Source organism: Equus przewalskii, chromosome 23, assembly GCF_037783145.1.
Source record: "Equus przewalskii isolate Varuska chromosome 23, EquPr2, whole genome shotgun sequence".
Classification (NCBI taxonomy): Eukaryota; Metazoa; Chordata; class Mammalia; order Perissodactyla; family Equidae; genus Equus; species Equus przewalskii.
In genome coordinates this window covers 8,454,424-8,471,707 of record NC_091853.1, presented here as the reverse complement: position 1 = coordinate 8,471,707, position 17,284 = coordinate 8,454,424, and the positions used below count along the sequence as shown (strand labels likewise).

At 37.6% G+C, this 17,284-nt stretch overlaps 1 protein-coding gene across 2 annotated transcripts in view; it reads right to left on the bottom strand.

Moving 5' to 3' along the window:
• Positions 1–210: 210 nt before the first annotated feature.
• The window catches only part of KLHL20 (kelch like family member 20), a 56,206-nt gene continuing 39,132 nt past the window's right edge, over positions 211–17,284 (bottom strand). For both annotated transcript variants that reach the window (XM_008511144.2, XM_008511151.2), the window contains 4 exons: positions 7,639–7,772; positions 6,280–6,488; positions 4,214–4,320; positions 211–1,788 (listed from right to left, as the gene is read on the bottom strand). In XM_008511144.2, the coding sequence (XP_008509366.1) occupies positions 1,704–1,788; positions 4,214–4,320; positions 6,280–6,488; positions 7,639–7,772 (535 nt within the window). In that variant the 3' untranslated portion in view covers positions 211–1,703. The remainder of the gene's footprint in view (positions 1,789–4,213; positions 4,321–6,279; positions 6,489–7,638; positions 7,773–17,284) is intronic.

Here is a 17,284-nt window from a genome sequence, read left to right as displayed (position 1 = left end):
CTGATGTTGGCTCAGGGCGAATGTTCCTCAGCCAAAAAATAAAAAGTAAATAAAATATATAACAAAAATTCATAATTCTAGCTGGCGATCCTTTTATTCCTTCAGACTGAAAGTACTTAAAATTTTACATTAAGAAAATATAAATGATATAGAAACATAAAATCTAAACTAAATAGCAAAGATACAAGCATTAAAAAGCATTAACCAAAATTTTTTATGGTAAATACTACCTTTATTTAAAAAAGTTATACATGCTAGAAAAAAGCATAAATGATACATGTAAACAACTGTTTACCAAATACTTATTTTTTTTCCTCATAAAGGTGCAAATGATCTTTAAATGTAAACACAAAAGTTGCCAAACATTTTTGTAGTGGGGTGGCGGGGGGAAGGAGAAGGTTATTCCTTTTGGTTTAGTTAAAGTCTTAATTCAAAGATTTTCCTGAAAAATACATTGAAAAAAATTGGTCTATGAACACAATGACAAAAAAGCTTTAACCACTGAAATTTTTATCATTTTTTTCCTTAAAAATTTTAACTTTTCACCAGAAAGTGCAATTTGAGAGAAGTAGTAACAGTGACTTTAAAGAATGAGGATAATGATATATAGTTTGTATAAAAGAACCAAGATATTATTAATACAATGCCTCAGTTGGTTTTACGCTTATTAGCATGTACTATTACATGAACTGAAGAATTCCTTCCCTCAGGCCATGATTACAGGTAAGCCTCAGCTTCAGCAGCCTGAGCATCAGGTGTCAATTGCATAACAGCATTCCCTGCTGGGGAGAGGACAGTTCTCCCTGCTGCTCCTTAGTAGCAATAAGGAAATAGGAAGGAAAATTGCCTCAGTCAGTAATGTTTTAGAGCCAAAACTCTTGCAGAGTTGCACATGATTCTATTGGGGGTTTCTCAAGACAGTATATGAGAATCGTACACTGTTTTTATAGAGGCACTGAGCAGAGCTCCAGATCTAGCAGAAACTCTATGAAAATATTATAAAAAAAAGACTTTAAATGTAGTGGAAAACAAGTTCATATGAAAGGAAACAAGATGTGACCTTTCACTGATGAAAACTTTAGTGTCTGAGTCCTGGTTTTATTGATTTAATATTCCTTTTGAACTGTACTATTTAAAGTCTTTTAAATGAGATTTTTTTTTCTTTTTTAGATTTTCAAGTCTTCCTGTGCTTAGTGCAAGAATGAAGGCTAACTAATATACTCTGCATACCTATCTTTGTCACTGGCAGTCCTTGTAAGTAGTGGAGTCTTGTGGATGGAGTGCCTAGAAATAACATCTAGATCATATATAGCCCTTCTCCCCTTATTAGTATTTTCAAACATAATATCTTAAAAATAAAGTTTTGCTGCTTGGAATTTTTGTCTTTTTTTTCTTTTCTTTCCTTTTTTTCTTTTTTGGTGGGAGGAAGGCTAAATCTGAAAAAACAAAACAAAACAAAAACGCCAACAAAAAATCCATGATAAATTAAAACCAAAAATAAATATTCTTCTGCACAGAATTGAAAATTATTGTGCAAAGGTGGCATCTTGCAGGTGAGTACTTTCATTGTATTTGTATTTCCATATGTTGAGGCACCAGCAAAGAATAAAATTTGTTCTAATGTTTTCTCGAGCTGTACAAAGCTCCAAAGTCAAAGCTCTTCAGAATACAGAGGAGCATGTACAGGACTGTCTTCTAGATGTTCACCATATGTGGGATTCACAATGTGTCATTTTAATAACTCCTACGCCACCCCCTAGCCGACGGTAATTCATCCCGCCATATAACCTGTGAAGAAAGAAACAAAATCAGATTTCTAACTGGAAAAAGCACTGTTTCTTTCATAACGAAGACGTTAAATAAAACACGTTTCTATGGTTCATATCACAACCAATATTTTTAGCTTCATACATCTCTTCCAAAGATTAGGAGTTGGAAGTGAGCACTGGCGAGAAGAATTATTTCAGACATTGGCTGAAATATTCTCACTTACAGGATACTGTTTTAAGAATAAGAGAGTGTTATAACCACTTTTTGCATCATAACTTTATAACTTTACACCTAGACTAACTATCATATAGAATCTACATTTTTGTGTCTAATTTTGACCCTGGCTATAGTATTTTCTCACCCACATTTTCCCTTTGCTTAAACTTCATCAATTATTTATTTTTATCCTTTTGTCTTATATGTACTCTTATAAGCCTCCTCAAACCCTTTACGGAACAAAACTGGACATGAGTAAATAAAGTCAGCATCTAGTTTGTGATATGTGAACAAGATCATCTTCAAAATCGAGGATTTCCATGAAAAAGAATATTAGATCCTCTGTCAGCTATAAGGTAAAATTGGTTTTAAGTTTGGGATATATAACTACAAAAATTTAGACAATAATCTCTCAACAGATGATCCTTAAGAATTTCATTAATATTACTTGGTTATATATTACTAATTCTATTTAGTGACAATAACTGAGAAACAAATCCTTACATAGGATCATAGTGACTAAGTGGCAGAAGTAAATTTAGCTGTTTTCCCAAATGATGCTTTCTTAAAATTCCCACTAAAAATAGAAAGCTGTAAATGGAAGAAAATATTCTACAAGTGGGAGGCTCCTATTCATTAAACCTGCCATTCTCTCTCCCTTACGTCTATCAAGTTTTGCTAAAATGTTACCTTTTCAGTGAGGCCTTCCGTGGCCACCTTCTCAAATGCATCTTCCTCCTTGGACCCCCTTCCCTTCCTTCGCTATTCGCCATACTACCCCCTGGGATGGCACTGTGTGTCTCCTTCACTATCATGTCAGCTCCAAGAAGCCAGGGCATTTTGCTTTGTTCATTTTTGTATCCTCAGGGTCTAGAACACTCAGTAAATCTTTACTTAATGAACAAAGTTGCGAAAATGTGATGTAGAAGTGATAAGTGCTGCAGTGTCATTAGTCTGACTTTAGCATTGTGACCAGTGAGCCATGAGAGATATGCAGAATCCAAAGAATGTCATTTAAATCTCTGTGAAAGTGTGGCTTCCCAAAGATGAAGACTATAAAAAGAACTCGGCAAATTCATTAGCTAAATCTTATAGACTGATGAAGAAATCTGGGTGAGTAGTTATAAGCTCAAAATTAGAAAATGTATACTTAGAATGCAGCAGGAATGGACTACGAGACTGCTCCTTTTGGAATAGTGACTATAAAACAAACCTCAGCTTATCTTTCATGGTCATGAGGAAATTCTTTCAGAATGTCTAAGAATAGGTATGAAGTACTTCAAACCTATAATATTAATATTTTATATTGTTTGATAATTAACTATATATTTGTCATTTTAAGTTCTTGTCATGTTTAAGAGAATTTGGCATATTAAAGCATCTATCAGATTAGTTTTGTGAATCAAGTATAAAATGTGTGATTGAGTAAAGATTTAGACTTATGATTTTAAGTTAAAAAGTTTAAGAGAATTTTGCTAAATTTGTAAAAGTTTTTGAATATTTAAAATAAATGCAAGGGTCACCTGATTTATGTGAATTTATGAGAACTACTTAAGTACTTAGGAAGGATTTGTTAGACAACTAAGAATTTAAAAGCTAGGTAAAATTAAACTTATTAATATAGTTTAACATGGTTAAACTCTCTTAAATAAGATGTAGCCTCCTCCCTAAACGTAACTGTGAAAATTTACTACATTTTAAAGTAGAATAATAATATATTTAAGTAGATTTTAAAAGCTCAAGGAAAAAAATTGGTTTTAAAATGAGAAAAATATTATTTTTAAAAAAGCAACTGCAATTTGTTTTTCCTGGGCATCAAGCTGCCCACAAGAACACCAAAAAAACTGCACTGACAGATTGACAGCCAAAGATCTAGACTCCAGTTCTAACTGTCACTCACCTGCTCAGGCAACTAATTTTATTTCTCAGTGCCTTAGTTTCCTCAACTGAACATGATGGGGCTAGAAAGGAGATTTTTTTGTTTTGTTTTTGCCATCTCTAATTATAGGAGAGTTACTAAAGAGAAGAATTTTGTAAGATGTCAGCCACTTCAGAGCAATGGAGTCAAAAGAAGCTATCAAATATGGATAACTTGAAGCCCTCTTCAAAGTACTGCAAGAGGTCATTCAACGTACGACCATCCTGATTTTGACGGTCATGGGCTATCTCAAGCCCATGATTTTTTAAGTCAGCAGTGAGTTGATTTGCAACACAGCTTAAAGGTTACCTCCATGTGTTGGCATCAGGATCAAAAACTTCAATGGTCTTCAAGTATGTTGTGCCATCAAAACCTCCTACAGCCATGAGCTGTCCATTCACCACTGCCAGGCCAACCTACAGGACCAAAACACAGCGGCCACTGAAGAAACTAGACAATCACTGGGAAAATTCAGACTGGTTGCTAGATAAATCTCTTTAATAAAAGATAATTCTTTATGGCCTTACACTCTGGTTTACTTAAACACAGAGGAAAAAAGGAACAACAAAAATCTATTAAATTATGGGAACTATAAAATTATATATTCAATTAGAATATTTACACAGAGTTAAAAACTTGTATTTCTTGAATTTTAGGAAAAGCATTCACTGGGAGTGAGCAAGAACCTCCAAACTGCTCTCACTTTTGGGATTTGCCTGTTCTAATCCACTATCTAAATGGCCACTAATTCTCTGTTTAAAATATAGACCCAACCATGCTGTCACTTCCCTCTAAAACCTTTCTAAGCCTCCTTTTCACCTAAGGGTAAGTTTAAAGTCCTTATGTCATTCAGACCCTCAAGAGATCCATATTAGCCCATGTTTTAGCCTCACCTCCTAATGCTGCAGTAATACTGGATTAATTGCTAGTCCCAGAAAATATATTTCTCACAACTCCATACTTTTGCACATGTTGTTCCCTGGCCAGTGTTTCCTTCCCCTCTTCTAGAAAATCTTATTCATCTTTCATGGCCCAGCTTACACGCTACTTTCTCTGGTTAAGTCTCTTCACTGCCCCAAAAGTATTAAGCGTATTCTCTCATGTCCTTCTATAACACACATGCTATTACTACAGGACTTGTTTTTTATAGTCAGCTGTAAACATTTCAATTTCCTTCACTAAATTGGGAGCTCCTTGAGAAGAGGAATCATGTCATACTTATTTTTGCTTTCCCAGCACACAGTGAGCACTTGATAAAGTATTGGCTAGATGAGTGAAAATATAAACAGAATGTAGCAGTGAAAACAACAGGAATGTAACTAAGAAGCTGTTATCAGGAATAAAGAGCCATAGATGGGGAATGCTTTGACTTGCCAGTGCCTACCAGTGGTGTTCCCTGATTTGTGCAAACTAGAATTCACTTCTTTTTATCCTCAGATTAGGGAGTCTTTAGCTACTGCTGGCTTCTCCCACCTATTGTCCTACACTGATGGACTTCTCACAGGATCAGAGGTTTATGGGTTACATTTCAGTCTGTGCCAAACATCCTAGGATGAATGAATTCTATATTCCACCCAGGAAGTCTCTTATAATCACAAATCATCCATGATCTAGAACATGACACAGGTTACCCTGATCTGGCCTATACCATAGATAGGATAGACTCAAATCAGTTTGTGGAGACTGGTGGTAGAGCCAGATGTGTTTCTGCCTAAACATTTGTATTGGTATGCCAACTACTTAGAATATTACCTAGAAACACTAGGTAAGAATATTCAGCTCTAATAGATATGGATGAATCCATACATCTAATAGATATGAATGAGTATGGGTGAAGTTAATTAAGATAGTAGACAAGACAGAGAGATGTCTTTCAGAGAAGCAACTGATACAAGATAAAACATTAAAAAAATTCTCTAATTAAATATACGATTGGATATAAAATATTTAACTACTTGAGAAAGCAATCAAAATTAATTAATTTTTTTCAAGTACCAAAGTAGCAGGGGTTGTTCTGCCTAAATGGTGCACTTCCTGACTGTCCTGATGTATTAAATTTTTTTTTTTAAAGATTTTATTTTTTCCTTTTTCTCTCCAAAGCTCCCCGGTACATAGTTGTATGTTCTTAGTTGTGGGTCCTTCTAGTTGTGGCATGTGGGACGCTGCCTCAGCGTGGCTCGACGAGCAGTGCCATGTCCGTGCCCAGGATTCGAACCAACGAAACACTGGGCCGCCTGCAGCGGAGCGCACGAACTTAACCACTCGGCCACGGGGCCGGCCCCCTGATGTATTAAATTTTACAGATCAGAGCTCTCCTTCTGCACTGCCCTTTCTTTGTGCTTGTTTGTCAAAGTTTTCAGTAGCTGGGTACTTACTCCACTACGGCGGGATGTCATAGCCACCACTGGAGACCACTGGTTAGTTCTGGGATTGTATCTCTCAGCACTGCTAAGCTCTGTAGTGTCATCTCTACCTCCTACGGCATAGATCATGTCCTGATACACTGCACAGCCTAGGTGTTTCCTCCGGGTCCCCATAGGGGCTATGGTGTGCCATCTGTTTTCCTGAGGATTGTAGCGCTCCACTGCAGGGAAAAGAAAAACCAGTAAGTGACCATTGAACTGCTTCCTCTCACCTTTTGTTTTCCTCATAGGCACTAAAACTTTGTGATAACACATATTTTCAATAAGCGATCTGTTTTTGCTTCTGAGCAGGACCTGTAAACGTTTGAACAATACCACTACATTCTCATCGGCGACTGGTTTCTTTTAGGTATGGTATGGTGGAAAGGACACGTGTTGGAGTCAAGGTACCTAGCGCCACTTCTGGCCATATGATTCATTAGCTAGGACTTGTGGCCTCACACTCCTTATCTTTAAATGAGGGGATTAGACTACATGATCTGTAAGCACTATTCTGTACTAAGAATTTATTGTCATAATCAGACAACTTCTGTACGCCTGTAGTCCCCTGCCTGAATTTCTGCTGCATACTAAACCACTGAAGAGAAGACAAGATATGTGACAATGAATCTGATGTGAGTGCCACACTGACAATATCCTCCGGCAAAAATATCCATTATCTCTAAATAGAAAGGACTAACACATAAACCAGCTTACAGCTATAAGCTTTTAATTATTCTTTTGTGTGTGTGTGTGAGGAAGATTTGCCCTGAGCTAACATTGGCTGCCAAACATTTTCATTTTTTTTTGGCTTGAGGAATATTAGCCCTGAGTGAACATCTGTGCCAATCTTCCTCTACTTTATATTTGGGGTGCTTCCACAGCATGGCCTATGAGTGGAGCAGGTCCACACCTGGGATCTGAACTTGTGAACCCAGGCCGCTGAAGTGGAGCGTGCAGAACTTCAACCATTTGGCCATGAGGCTCACCCCACATTTATTCTTTAGATTACAATATAGAGGGTTTTTGTTTTTTAAGAGAGATGGCTGGGGGGAGGGAAATAATCATATTAAAAAATAGTTCTTTTATCCATTGTAAATTCCCAGTAGCTTATAAAGCAGAGGGAGAAAGAAACATTTGGGGAAAATACTAGAAGATTATGGTTGCAGAAGGAGCTGAGGAAGAGCTAAGAGTTACACTCTCCTAGAGGGAAAATAGTTTTCCTAATAAATTATAGGATAACCTGGACTTTTTAGATTTTTTTGTAGGGGGACTCTCCTAAGGAAAATGTGCTGCTTTGGGGGAACTAGACTGACTTTGGAAGGGACTAACCTGTATTGAGTGGAGATGTCCCGTCAGAGCCACCTACAGCATATAAGAACCCTCCTAACACCGCCACGGCCACGCCTAGTCTTCTGGTACTCATAGAAGCCACTCGAGTCCACTTGTTCTCCTTTGGATCGTACCTGCAGTGAGAGAAAGTAAAGACTACATGCACGTTTTTATTAAGGGAAGCCTTTTCCTAAGGTGTGAAATCATGATAAATATATGTTGAATACAGAGACTTGCTATGGTCAAATGCACAGTGAGAATCTAACATATTTTACTTAGTTATTCGGAAACAATCTTAGAATTTGTGCCTGTGTCAGTTATTAAGCTATTTTCTACACTCTGACTTAACAATGCTGGGGCTAGAACTCTGAAAACCACATTTCTCTTTTGCCAAGCTGGCTCTCTATTAGATTCTGCCCAAAGGAAGGACTAGACACTGGAAGTCTACAGAGGAAAAGGGACTGGTTCCTTTCTGTTTGCTTGCCAACCCTGTCCGTGTTGTCTCAGCAATGGTCCTTCACTCTGACTGTGCCAATTAATTTTAGTTTCTAGCCTTTTTCTGGCACTTCCACAACTAGCCTTGTCATGCCTCTTGGATGTTTTAGTCACAGCTCTGTGAGGTACCCCCTCTGGGCTCCTGAGGTAAGAGTACAGTGTTCCTGTAATCTACTGCTGTGTGGGAAATCACCCCAAACTCAGTGACTTCAAACGACAATCATTTTATTAACTCTCATGTTTCCATGGGTCTGGAATTTTGGAAGGCTTTACAGGGAAGTTCTGCTCAGGCGTCTCATGTGGTGGCTGTCCAATTATGGCTGGGGCTGGAAGAGCAGAGTGCTGAAGCAGTTGGGGGCTGGCTGATCAGCAATCCATGCAGCCTCCAGGTCTCTCCATGTGGTCTCTCCATGTAGGATAGTTTGGGCTTCCTCTCAACATGGCAACTTGAGACAGGCTTCAAAGGTGAGTGCCTCAAGACAGCTAAGTGAAAGTCATATTACCTTTTATAACCTAGCTTCCGAAGTCACATTGTGCTTCTTTTGCCATACTCATAAGCCAGACCAGATTCAAGGAGAGAAAACATAGATCCCACCTCTCAATAAGAAGAATGCCAAAATCAAACTGTATGAAGAACATGTGAGATGGCAGGTGTTGTAATTGTCTTTGGAAAATACAATCTTCCGAAACCAGCCAGGCAGCTAACCCTCCATGGAGATGTGTGTCACAGCTGTTCAGGACACCCCCTCTTCCAGTGCTGACGGTCTTAGTTCTGTCAGATCTCTCCTCCAACCTTCTAGGCTCTAATAACTCGAATCTCTTTCCTTTGTTTTCCCAGCTCTATGGTTCCTACAGTTACTTCAGTGTCCTCCTTACATTCTTTTTTAGCCCTTCAATATCTGCTGGCCAATTTTTTAATATTAAATTCTCTCTACTAAAATAACTGGTATTGTTTCTGTTTTCTTTACTGGGCCCTAGTTGATAAATTACTAGCATTCAGAAATAAATATGACAAAAATCACTTGGAATAGTGTGAGGAATTTTATTTTATTACATAGGTGGAAAATTCTGTTGTATATTAAATACTGTATAACAAACTATATTAATACTATAGGAAATAGAAAATAAATGATACTAAAAATAGCCCTTTTTCTTAAGAAGCAAGTGAGGGAGACAGAGCACATTCTTAATCAAAAACCTCCAAACAGATTCTGAGAATATAGTAACTCATGCAGATGAAAGAAGCAGATACACAGATGCTGGAGAATGGAGGCCTGGAGAAAGGTTATGGCTGGTCAGTGAAGGTTTCCTGAGGTTTAATACACTTTGAATAAAGTTTATCTTACATCACTTTTTGAAAATTCTCAACCAAAAATTCTATCTCCAAATATTGCTTCTGCTCTTCTCTCCCTCTCCTTTCCTTCCAGGACTCCAATTACACCTATGTTAGACTGTTTGTGTTCCATGAATCTCTTACGGTCTGTTCTTTCCATTCTGTTTTTCTGTTCTTCTGTTTGGATATTTTCTATTAATCTGTCTTTGAGTTCACCTACTCTGTCTTCTGCTGTGTCCAGTCTACTTCTACTGTGTCTAGTTAATCTCATTCAACGAGTTCTTAATTTTAGATATCATATTTTTCAGTTGTAGAATGTACATCTTATTTTTAGATTCCAATTCTATTATTAAAATTCTTTTTACCCATTTATCTTTTCGTCTATTTTATTTAATGTATTTATTATATTTATTTTAAAGTCTTCTCTTAACTTTAAATGTGGATCATCTGTGAGTCTGCTTCTATTGTCTAATTTCTCTCTCAATTATTGGCCACATTTTTCTGTTTCTTCAGATGTCTCATAATTTTTTAACTGTATGCTGGATATCATTATAAAAGAATGGAATCCTAGAAAGTGAAGTTGATATTATCCTCTTCTTGCCCCTCCACAACAGATTCACTCCTTCCTATATTAGGCAGATAGAGTGAAATGTTGATCGCTTCACTTCCGTCAGGAATTGAGCCTTAGTTAGACTCAGTCCACCTCTGTTTTCGAATGTCTCAAGGATGAGATCTGTCCTGTACTTTGTGCAGGCCCCCTCCCTATACTAAGACTTTATCTTCTAAGCACTGCTAACACTGCATGAGATTTCAGTTATCCTGGTCCCCTAGTTGCCTGTGCAACCCTAGCACTCAGCAAACATGCCATGGGGAAAACCAGCGGTATGTTTGGAACTGTTCTAGATTCCAGTCTGTCAAAAGTTCCACTGATTTCTCTCTCCTCCAAGAGAATCCCTCTGCCTAGGCCAAGTCCAATATGGGCCAAGTCCACCCATGTTCAGACTTGGCAAATGTTCCCAAGGAAGAAACTAGCTGATGATCTTAGCTCACATAAGACGGACTCTTTCTTTAATGGAATTTTAGTTCATGTAGCCCTTGTTACTTTTACATGTCTCTGATGTTTTAAAAAATAAAATATTTATACTTTGTTGTTTTTTCCTAGTTGTTGCAGTGGGAGTGATGGCTGTCACTACTTACTACATTCCACTTGGAAGCAGAAGTCTTTGCATACTTTTTAAAACCTTTTTATTGTAAAATAAAACATTGATAGAGAAAGCCACACAAAACAAATGTATAGTTTAATGAATTCTTATAAGGAAAGCCCACTTGTAATCACCACCCAGGCCAAAAAAATAACTTTGCCTGCCATACTGGAAGCCCTTCCATGTGTTCCTTTCTAATCTTAATGCCTTCCTCCCCTCAAGGTAACCATTCTCCTGACTTTTACAGTAATTGCTTGTGTTTCTTTAAAGTTTTATCACCCAAGCGTGCATCCTGAGACACTTACTCTTACTCACTAAGTTTTTTGGTATTTTTTTAAAGTCTCTTTTTATCTACAGGTTTTTCCTCCATTCCTCCCTCCCCCAACCCTTACAATTCATCTGTTTTAGAACCCGGGGCATTTGACATGCAATTTCCCCTACAACATGGATTTGATCAATTGTACACTCGTAGTGCAGTTCAACATGCTGATCTGTCCTCTGCATGTTCTGCAAATTGGCAGCTGGATCCAGAGTTTGATCAGATCACATTTTGTCCCTTTGACAAGACTGTAGAAGGTGGTGTGTTAGCAGCTGTTAATTATTAATACCTAGGTCTATTAATTTACTGAGGGTTGCAAAATGGTGAGATTTTACCATTTATTTTCTTTTATTGGGATACTTTTACAAGGAAACAATTCTCTTACCTACTATTTTGTTACCCAATTCACATGTGATACAGTTCATATAAGAAAGGCTGGACAGGGGCTGGCCCAGAGGTGTAGTGGTTAAGTGTGCCTACTCCGCTCAACAGCCTGGGGTTTGTGAGTTCAGACCCTGGCATGGACCTATACACTGTTCATCAAGCCATGCTGTGGCAGAATCCCACATACAAAATGGAGGAAGACTGGCATAGACATTTACTCAGGGACAAGCTTCCTCAAGCAAAAAGAGGAAGATTGGCAACGAATGTTAGCTCAGGGCCAATCTTCCTCACCAAACAACAACAACAAAAAAGAAAGGCTGAATATATGCTTGCTTCTTTCACTTTATTTACTAGTTTTTCAAGATAATAGATTCATTTCCTATGACCTCCCAAAAATAACCAATGAGGCTTTAAAAAAAAATATCAATAGGCAATCATAGATTTAAATATATTTATTGGGTTTTAATCAATTATAATTCTTATTTCTTTTAAAGTTAAAATGGTCTCATCTTTGGTCAGTGAGAACATTTTCAAGTTGGCTCTTGAGTCTTTTTGACATCTAGTAGTCTCTGATAACTTGCTTGCTATCTAGTATGACAAGATGGTCCAGGCTCATCTGTATATTTCCTGTCCTAAATCTGGAATCAGACACTTCTCCAAGAAGCCCTGGTTTTTCGTGGGAAATGGAATTTCAAGACACAATCTGGGAGTATAGATGTTCACTGCTCCTTGGTTGGTCATTATTTGAAGGCATCTTCAGTTGACAGAACTAGAATATATATACATTTTTTTCTTTTTTTTTTTGTGAGAAAGATTAGCCCTGAGCTAATATCCACCACCAATCCTCTTCTTTTTGCTGAGGAAGATTGGCCTTGAGTTAACATCCATGTCCGTCTTCCTCTGTTTTATATGTGGGACACCTGTTACAGCATGGCCTGATAAGCAGTGCATAGGTCTGTGCCTGGGATCTGAACAGGTGAACCCTGGGCTGCTGAAGAGGAGTGTGCAAACTTAACCACTACACCACTGGGCTGGCCCCTGTATATTTTTTCAAAGAGGAATTTAATTCAAATTCAAATTCAGGACTACAAGGTGTTTTACATAACCTCTTCTATTTTATATCTATTATTCCATATTAAGAACCCTCGTTTTCAAGGACACAGGAGAGGACAGGATTAGAATAACCCATACTCATTTCCTTTATTCCATATTATATGCATAACAGTCTTAAAATAGCAATATTATCACATCAATATCTCTGAGAACAATTAAAATTTCTTTTTGCATATCTCTTCCCATTCTCCACCCACTTTTAAAAATAGTGGTACTACATTTACATTGACTGAACATACAGCCAGCGCATGCTACCCTCTCTCTTTTAACCCTTAGTTAGTCATCGTTCTCTGATTAGCTGTATGTTTAACGTTCGCTATCAGTCCTCTGTCAATATCTCCCTAGTAATTTTGTCTGAAGCCTGTTCTCTAGGAGATTCCTCTGAAAGGACTCATGAGAACAATGTTCCATGATTTCTTACATGTTAACACTTTGTGCTGTTTATACTTCAAAGTCAGTTTCTCTAGGTATAAAATCTTTGGTTTACATTTTCTTTGATCTTAAATATGTTACTCCATTTTCTTCTGGCCTAACGTACTGCTTTTAAAAAGTCTGATGATAATCTAAATTTCTTTCCTTTATAAGTAACATGTACTTTTTTGTTGATGACTAAAGGGTTTTTTCCTTTTTCATTCAATTTTATTAGAATACGTCTTGGTGTTGATTGTTCTGGGTCAGTATTCAGAGGATATACTGTATTCTTTCAGTAAACAAATTCAATTTTTAAAATTACAACAAGTATATAATTTTGAATTATAGTTCTTACCATTTGTTCTGTTCCCTTGCTTTAGTTTTCTTCTTCATGGACCCCTATTATCTGTATTTTAGATTTTTACCTGTCTTCAATATTTGTTGCTATCTCTCAAATCCTTTTTATCTCTTTATTTCTTTTTGAATTTAAAACATTTCCTCTTTTTCATCTTTTATTTGTCTTTTGGTATTATCTGTTTTGCTTATTTGTTCTTTGTTCTAGTTTAAACTTCATTCTGAAATGATTTTTCCTTTCATTTCTAATTTTTTTTGAGTTTCACCATCTCATTTGAGTTTTTCTAATTCTGACGGGTGTTTTCATATCTTGCATTATTTTCCCTACATCTTTTAGCACATTTTGAAATAGTTAATTAGTTTCGATCTGTTCTGTAGCTGTGTCTTTCTGATGTGCTTTTATTGTCTGTAGAGATTTTATTCTGCTGCTTATTCTCTCTTCACATATTAACTTTGTATGGGATCTAACCTCAATACTTTCTGTTGCTCATTTTTACATGAAATGAGTTTTCCTGAACTTTTAGAAGGAGGAATGGTTTGTGATAAATTTTATAATTACACGGAAAGCCCTCTTGCTTTTTTTATGTATCATTAAAAAAATGTAGTAATTGTTTGACTCCTGAGATTAACTGGCTTTATTCACTGCTCTTACTTTTATGTTGGCCTTCTCTTTTCATTGTATTTATTGTCCTTGTCCTGCTCAAGTTTGATTCTGCTCCCAGAAGTGTGGGCCCTGTCCTGGAAGGTCATCCTGGCTGGTCAGTTTTGAGGGTTCTGAGGGACTAGATGGCTCTAGGCCCACTGATTTCCAACCAGGCAATGTTGCCTCCCCCCCACCCCCAAGCAAGAGGACATTTGGCAATGTCTGGAGACATTTTTTGTTGTTACAACCAGGTGGGTGCTACTGGCACTTAGTAAGTAGAGGCCAAGGATGCTGTAAAATATCCTAAAATGCCCACAACAAAGAATTACCTGGCCCAGAATGTCAGCAGCGCTGATGTTGAGAAATCCTCTTCTAAGTCTTTCAGATCTTATTGCAGGTCCCTTGCACTTACTCTATATTGGGAGTGGGCAAAACTCTTCTTAGTTTCAGCTGTTGTTCATAAATATTCCCCTCACGCTTTCGAGTAATATGTGTTGGCTATCTGAGGTTCTTCTGTTCTTATATCTGTCAGAGTTCTGATTGCTTTTCTCTGTTTTTTCCTGTATAGACACTGAAATCATGCAGGTCTTGTGGCTATTGGTAGTTTGTCTTTGCCCACTTGTGTTTTAGGGTTTATGGGGATACTCTTTCCCCTAGTTTATTTTAAATTTTGTCCCTATGGTTTTAATTGTGGTAAAATTTACCATTGTAACCTTTGTTTGTTTTTGCCTTTTTGCTGAGGAAGATTGGCCCTGACCTAACATCTGTTGCTGATCTTCCACTTTTTCATTTTTCTCCCCAAAGCCCCAGTACATAGTTGTATATCCCATCCTATATGTATACATATACATATGTATATCCATAGTTGTAAGTCATTTGAATTCTTCTATGTGTGATGCCAACCAAAGCATGGCTTGATGAGCAGTGTGTAGGTCTGTGCCCAGGATCTGAACCTGTGAACCCTGGGCTGCTGAAGCAGAGCGTGTGAACCCAACCATTCAGCCATGAGGCTGGCCCCCCACTGTAACCATTTTTAAGTGTACAGTTCAGTAGTGTTAAGTACATTTACATTTTCATGCAACCAAGCTCCATAACTTGTCCACAGGTTTTTAGCTTTGCTATCTATTGAGCTGCTTTTATGTGGGAATTTGGAGAGATTAAAAAATTATGCTGTTGCTACTGTTATCTTCCCAGAACCTTCTGCATAGAGTTTTGAAGTGGAGAAATAAGTTTCATGATGGACATATAAAAGGGAACTGGTATAGCTTTCAAGAGTGACCTGGAATTTTATCTCTATTTAAGACACAGTTAAGCTCTTCAGTTTAAATATGGTAACCCAATTCATAAATGCTAATTCAAAAATTCTGAGGAGTCATGAAGCATTTCTTTTTAAGAAGTGAGGATGAAATATGGCATGTTCTTGCCAGTAAGCACAGTACATGAAACTTCAAAATGTAATCTCTAGGATAGAATGACAAAAAACTGACAGGGCAAGAAATTAAGAACAAAAACTGTTTCACCAAAATGAACTGATTTGTAAAAGTATAAAGTAAACTTTGGCAGCCCACCCAGATTTCCCTAAGTATACTTTAAGAATTAATGAGAGGATGTGACATCAGCATCATGGCAGAGTGAGCTCTTCCCTCAGACTCTCCCCACTAAGATACAATGAAAAGGATATTCATAAACCAATAGAGGACATTCATACAACATAAAAGATGTCTGAGAGACCCACACAACCAACCATTTGAAGGTGGAGATGCTGGATCCCCTGAAGGAAGTGGAAGGAGGTAAAGGGATTTCCCTTTCCTCCCCGAATGGCAGTGACCCAGGGTGCAGGACCGTGTGCAGCTCTCAGAGGAGAAGAGGGGCAGTGCTCTGCTGGAACACCTTCACTCTCCATGTTCCCTCACAGCCCAGGGGAAAGCCCCACAGAGAGGTGACTAAGCTATTGTGGAGGTGTCTTCATCAAGCCAGCACACCAGGAGAGCAGATAGCAGGGCAGATGGAGAAGGCCTCTGGGATTGTGCAGGCAAAAGAAAGCACCCCTCCTCCTGCCCAGTACTCCAGCTCAGCTGGTCAGCCAGAGTACCTGTGCATATGTAAGAAAGGCAGCAGTTGTAAGCAAGCAAGCCCAGGATTGTGGCAGGCTCAGAAGACACAGCTCTTGACCCCACCCAGTGGCGGCATGTAGAAGCTGTGACTAGATACTATCACTATGTGGAGCAAAAATGCATGCCACCAAACAGTATGAAGAAATATTTTAGTACTCCAGACCAGAAGGAAAATGACAAGCACCCAGAAATCAATCCCGAAGGCACAGAAAATTATAATCTAAAAGACAGAGAATTCAAAATAGCTATCATAAAAAAAAAAAATCAATGAGTTACAAGAAAATACAGATAGACAGTTCAATGAAATCAGGAACAAAATTAATGAACAGAGGGAATTTTTCACAAAAGAGATTGAAACTATAAAGAAAAGCCAATCAGAAATGTTGGAGATGAAAAACATAATGGATGAGATAAAGAAAAATCTGGACTCCCTAAATAACAGAGCTAATATTATAGAGGGGAAAATTAGCAGTCTGGAGGATAGAAATATAGAAACGCATCAGATGGAGGAGGAGAGAGAACTAAGACTAAAAAGAAATGAAGAAATTCTCTGAGAAGTGTCCGACTCACTTAGGAAAGGCAACATAAGGATTATGGGTATTCCAGAGGGAGAAGAGAAGGAGAATGGAGCAGAAAGCATGTTCAAAAAAATAACAGCCAAGAACTTTCAAAACCTGGGAAAGGAGCTGAAAATACAAGTGAAATAAGCTCACAGAACTCCTAACTATATTAATGTAAAATGACCTTCTTCCAGGTATATAGAAGTAAAGCTGGCAAAAGTCAATGACAAAGAAAAAATATTAAGGGTGGCAAAGCAGAAGAAAATAACTTACAAAGGAACCCCTATCAGGCTTTCAGCAGATTTCTCAGCAGAAACCTTACAGGCTAGGAGAGAGTGGAATGACATATGCAAATTTCTGAAAGACAAAAACTTTCAGCCAAGAATACTCTATCGAGTGAAAATATCCTTCGGATATGATAGAGAAATAAAAACTTTGTTGAGATAAACAAAAGCTAAAGGAGTTCATTGGCACAAGACCATTTCTACAAGAAATGCTCAAGAAGGCCCTCATACCTGAAAAAGAAAGAAAAGGGTTACAAAGCCTTGAGCAAGGAGATAAATAGGTACACAAAATCAGAAAACTGCAGCTGTCTATCAGAACAGGTTAGCAAACACTTAGATATAAGATTAAAGATAAAGGAAAGAAAAATATCAAAAATAAATACAATCTCATCATTTTAACCACAAATTCACAGGACAAGTTGGAATAAGTTGTG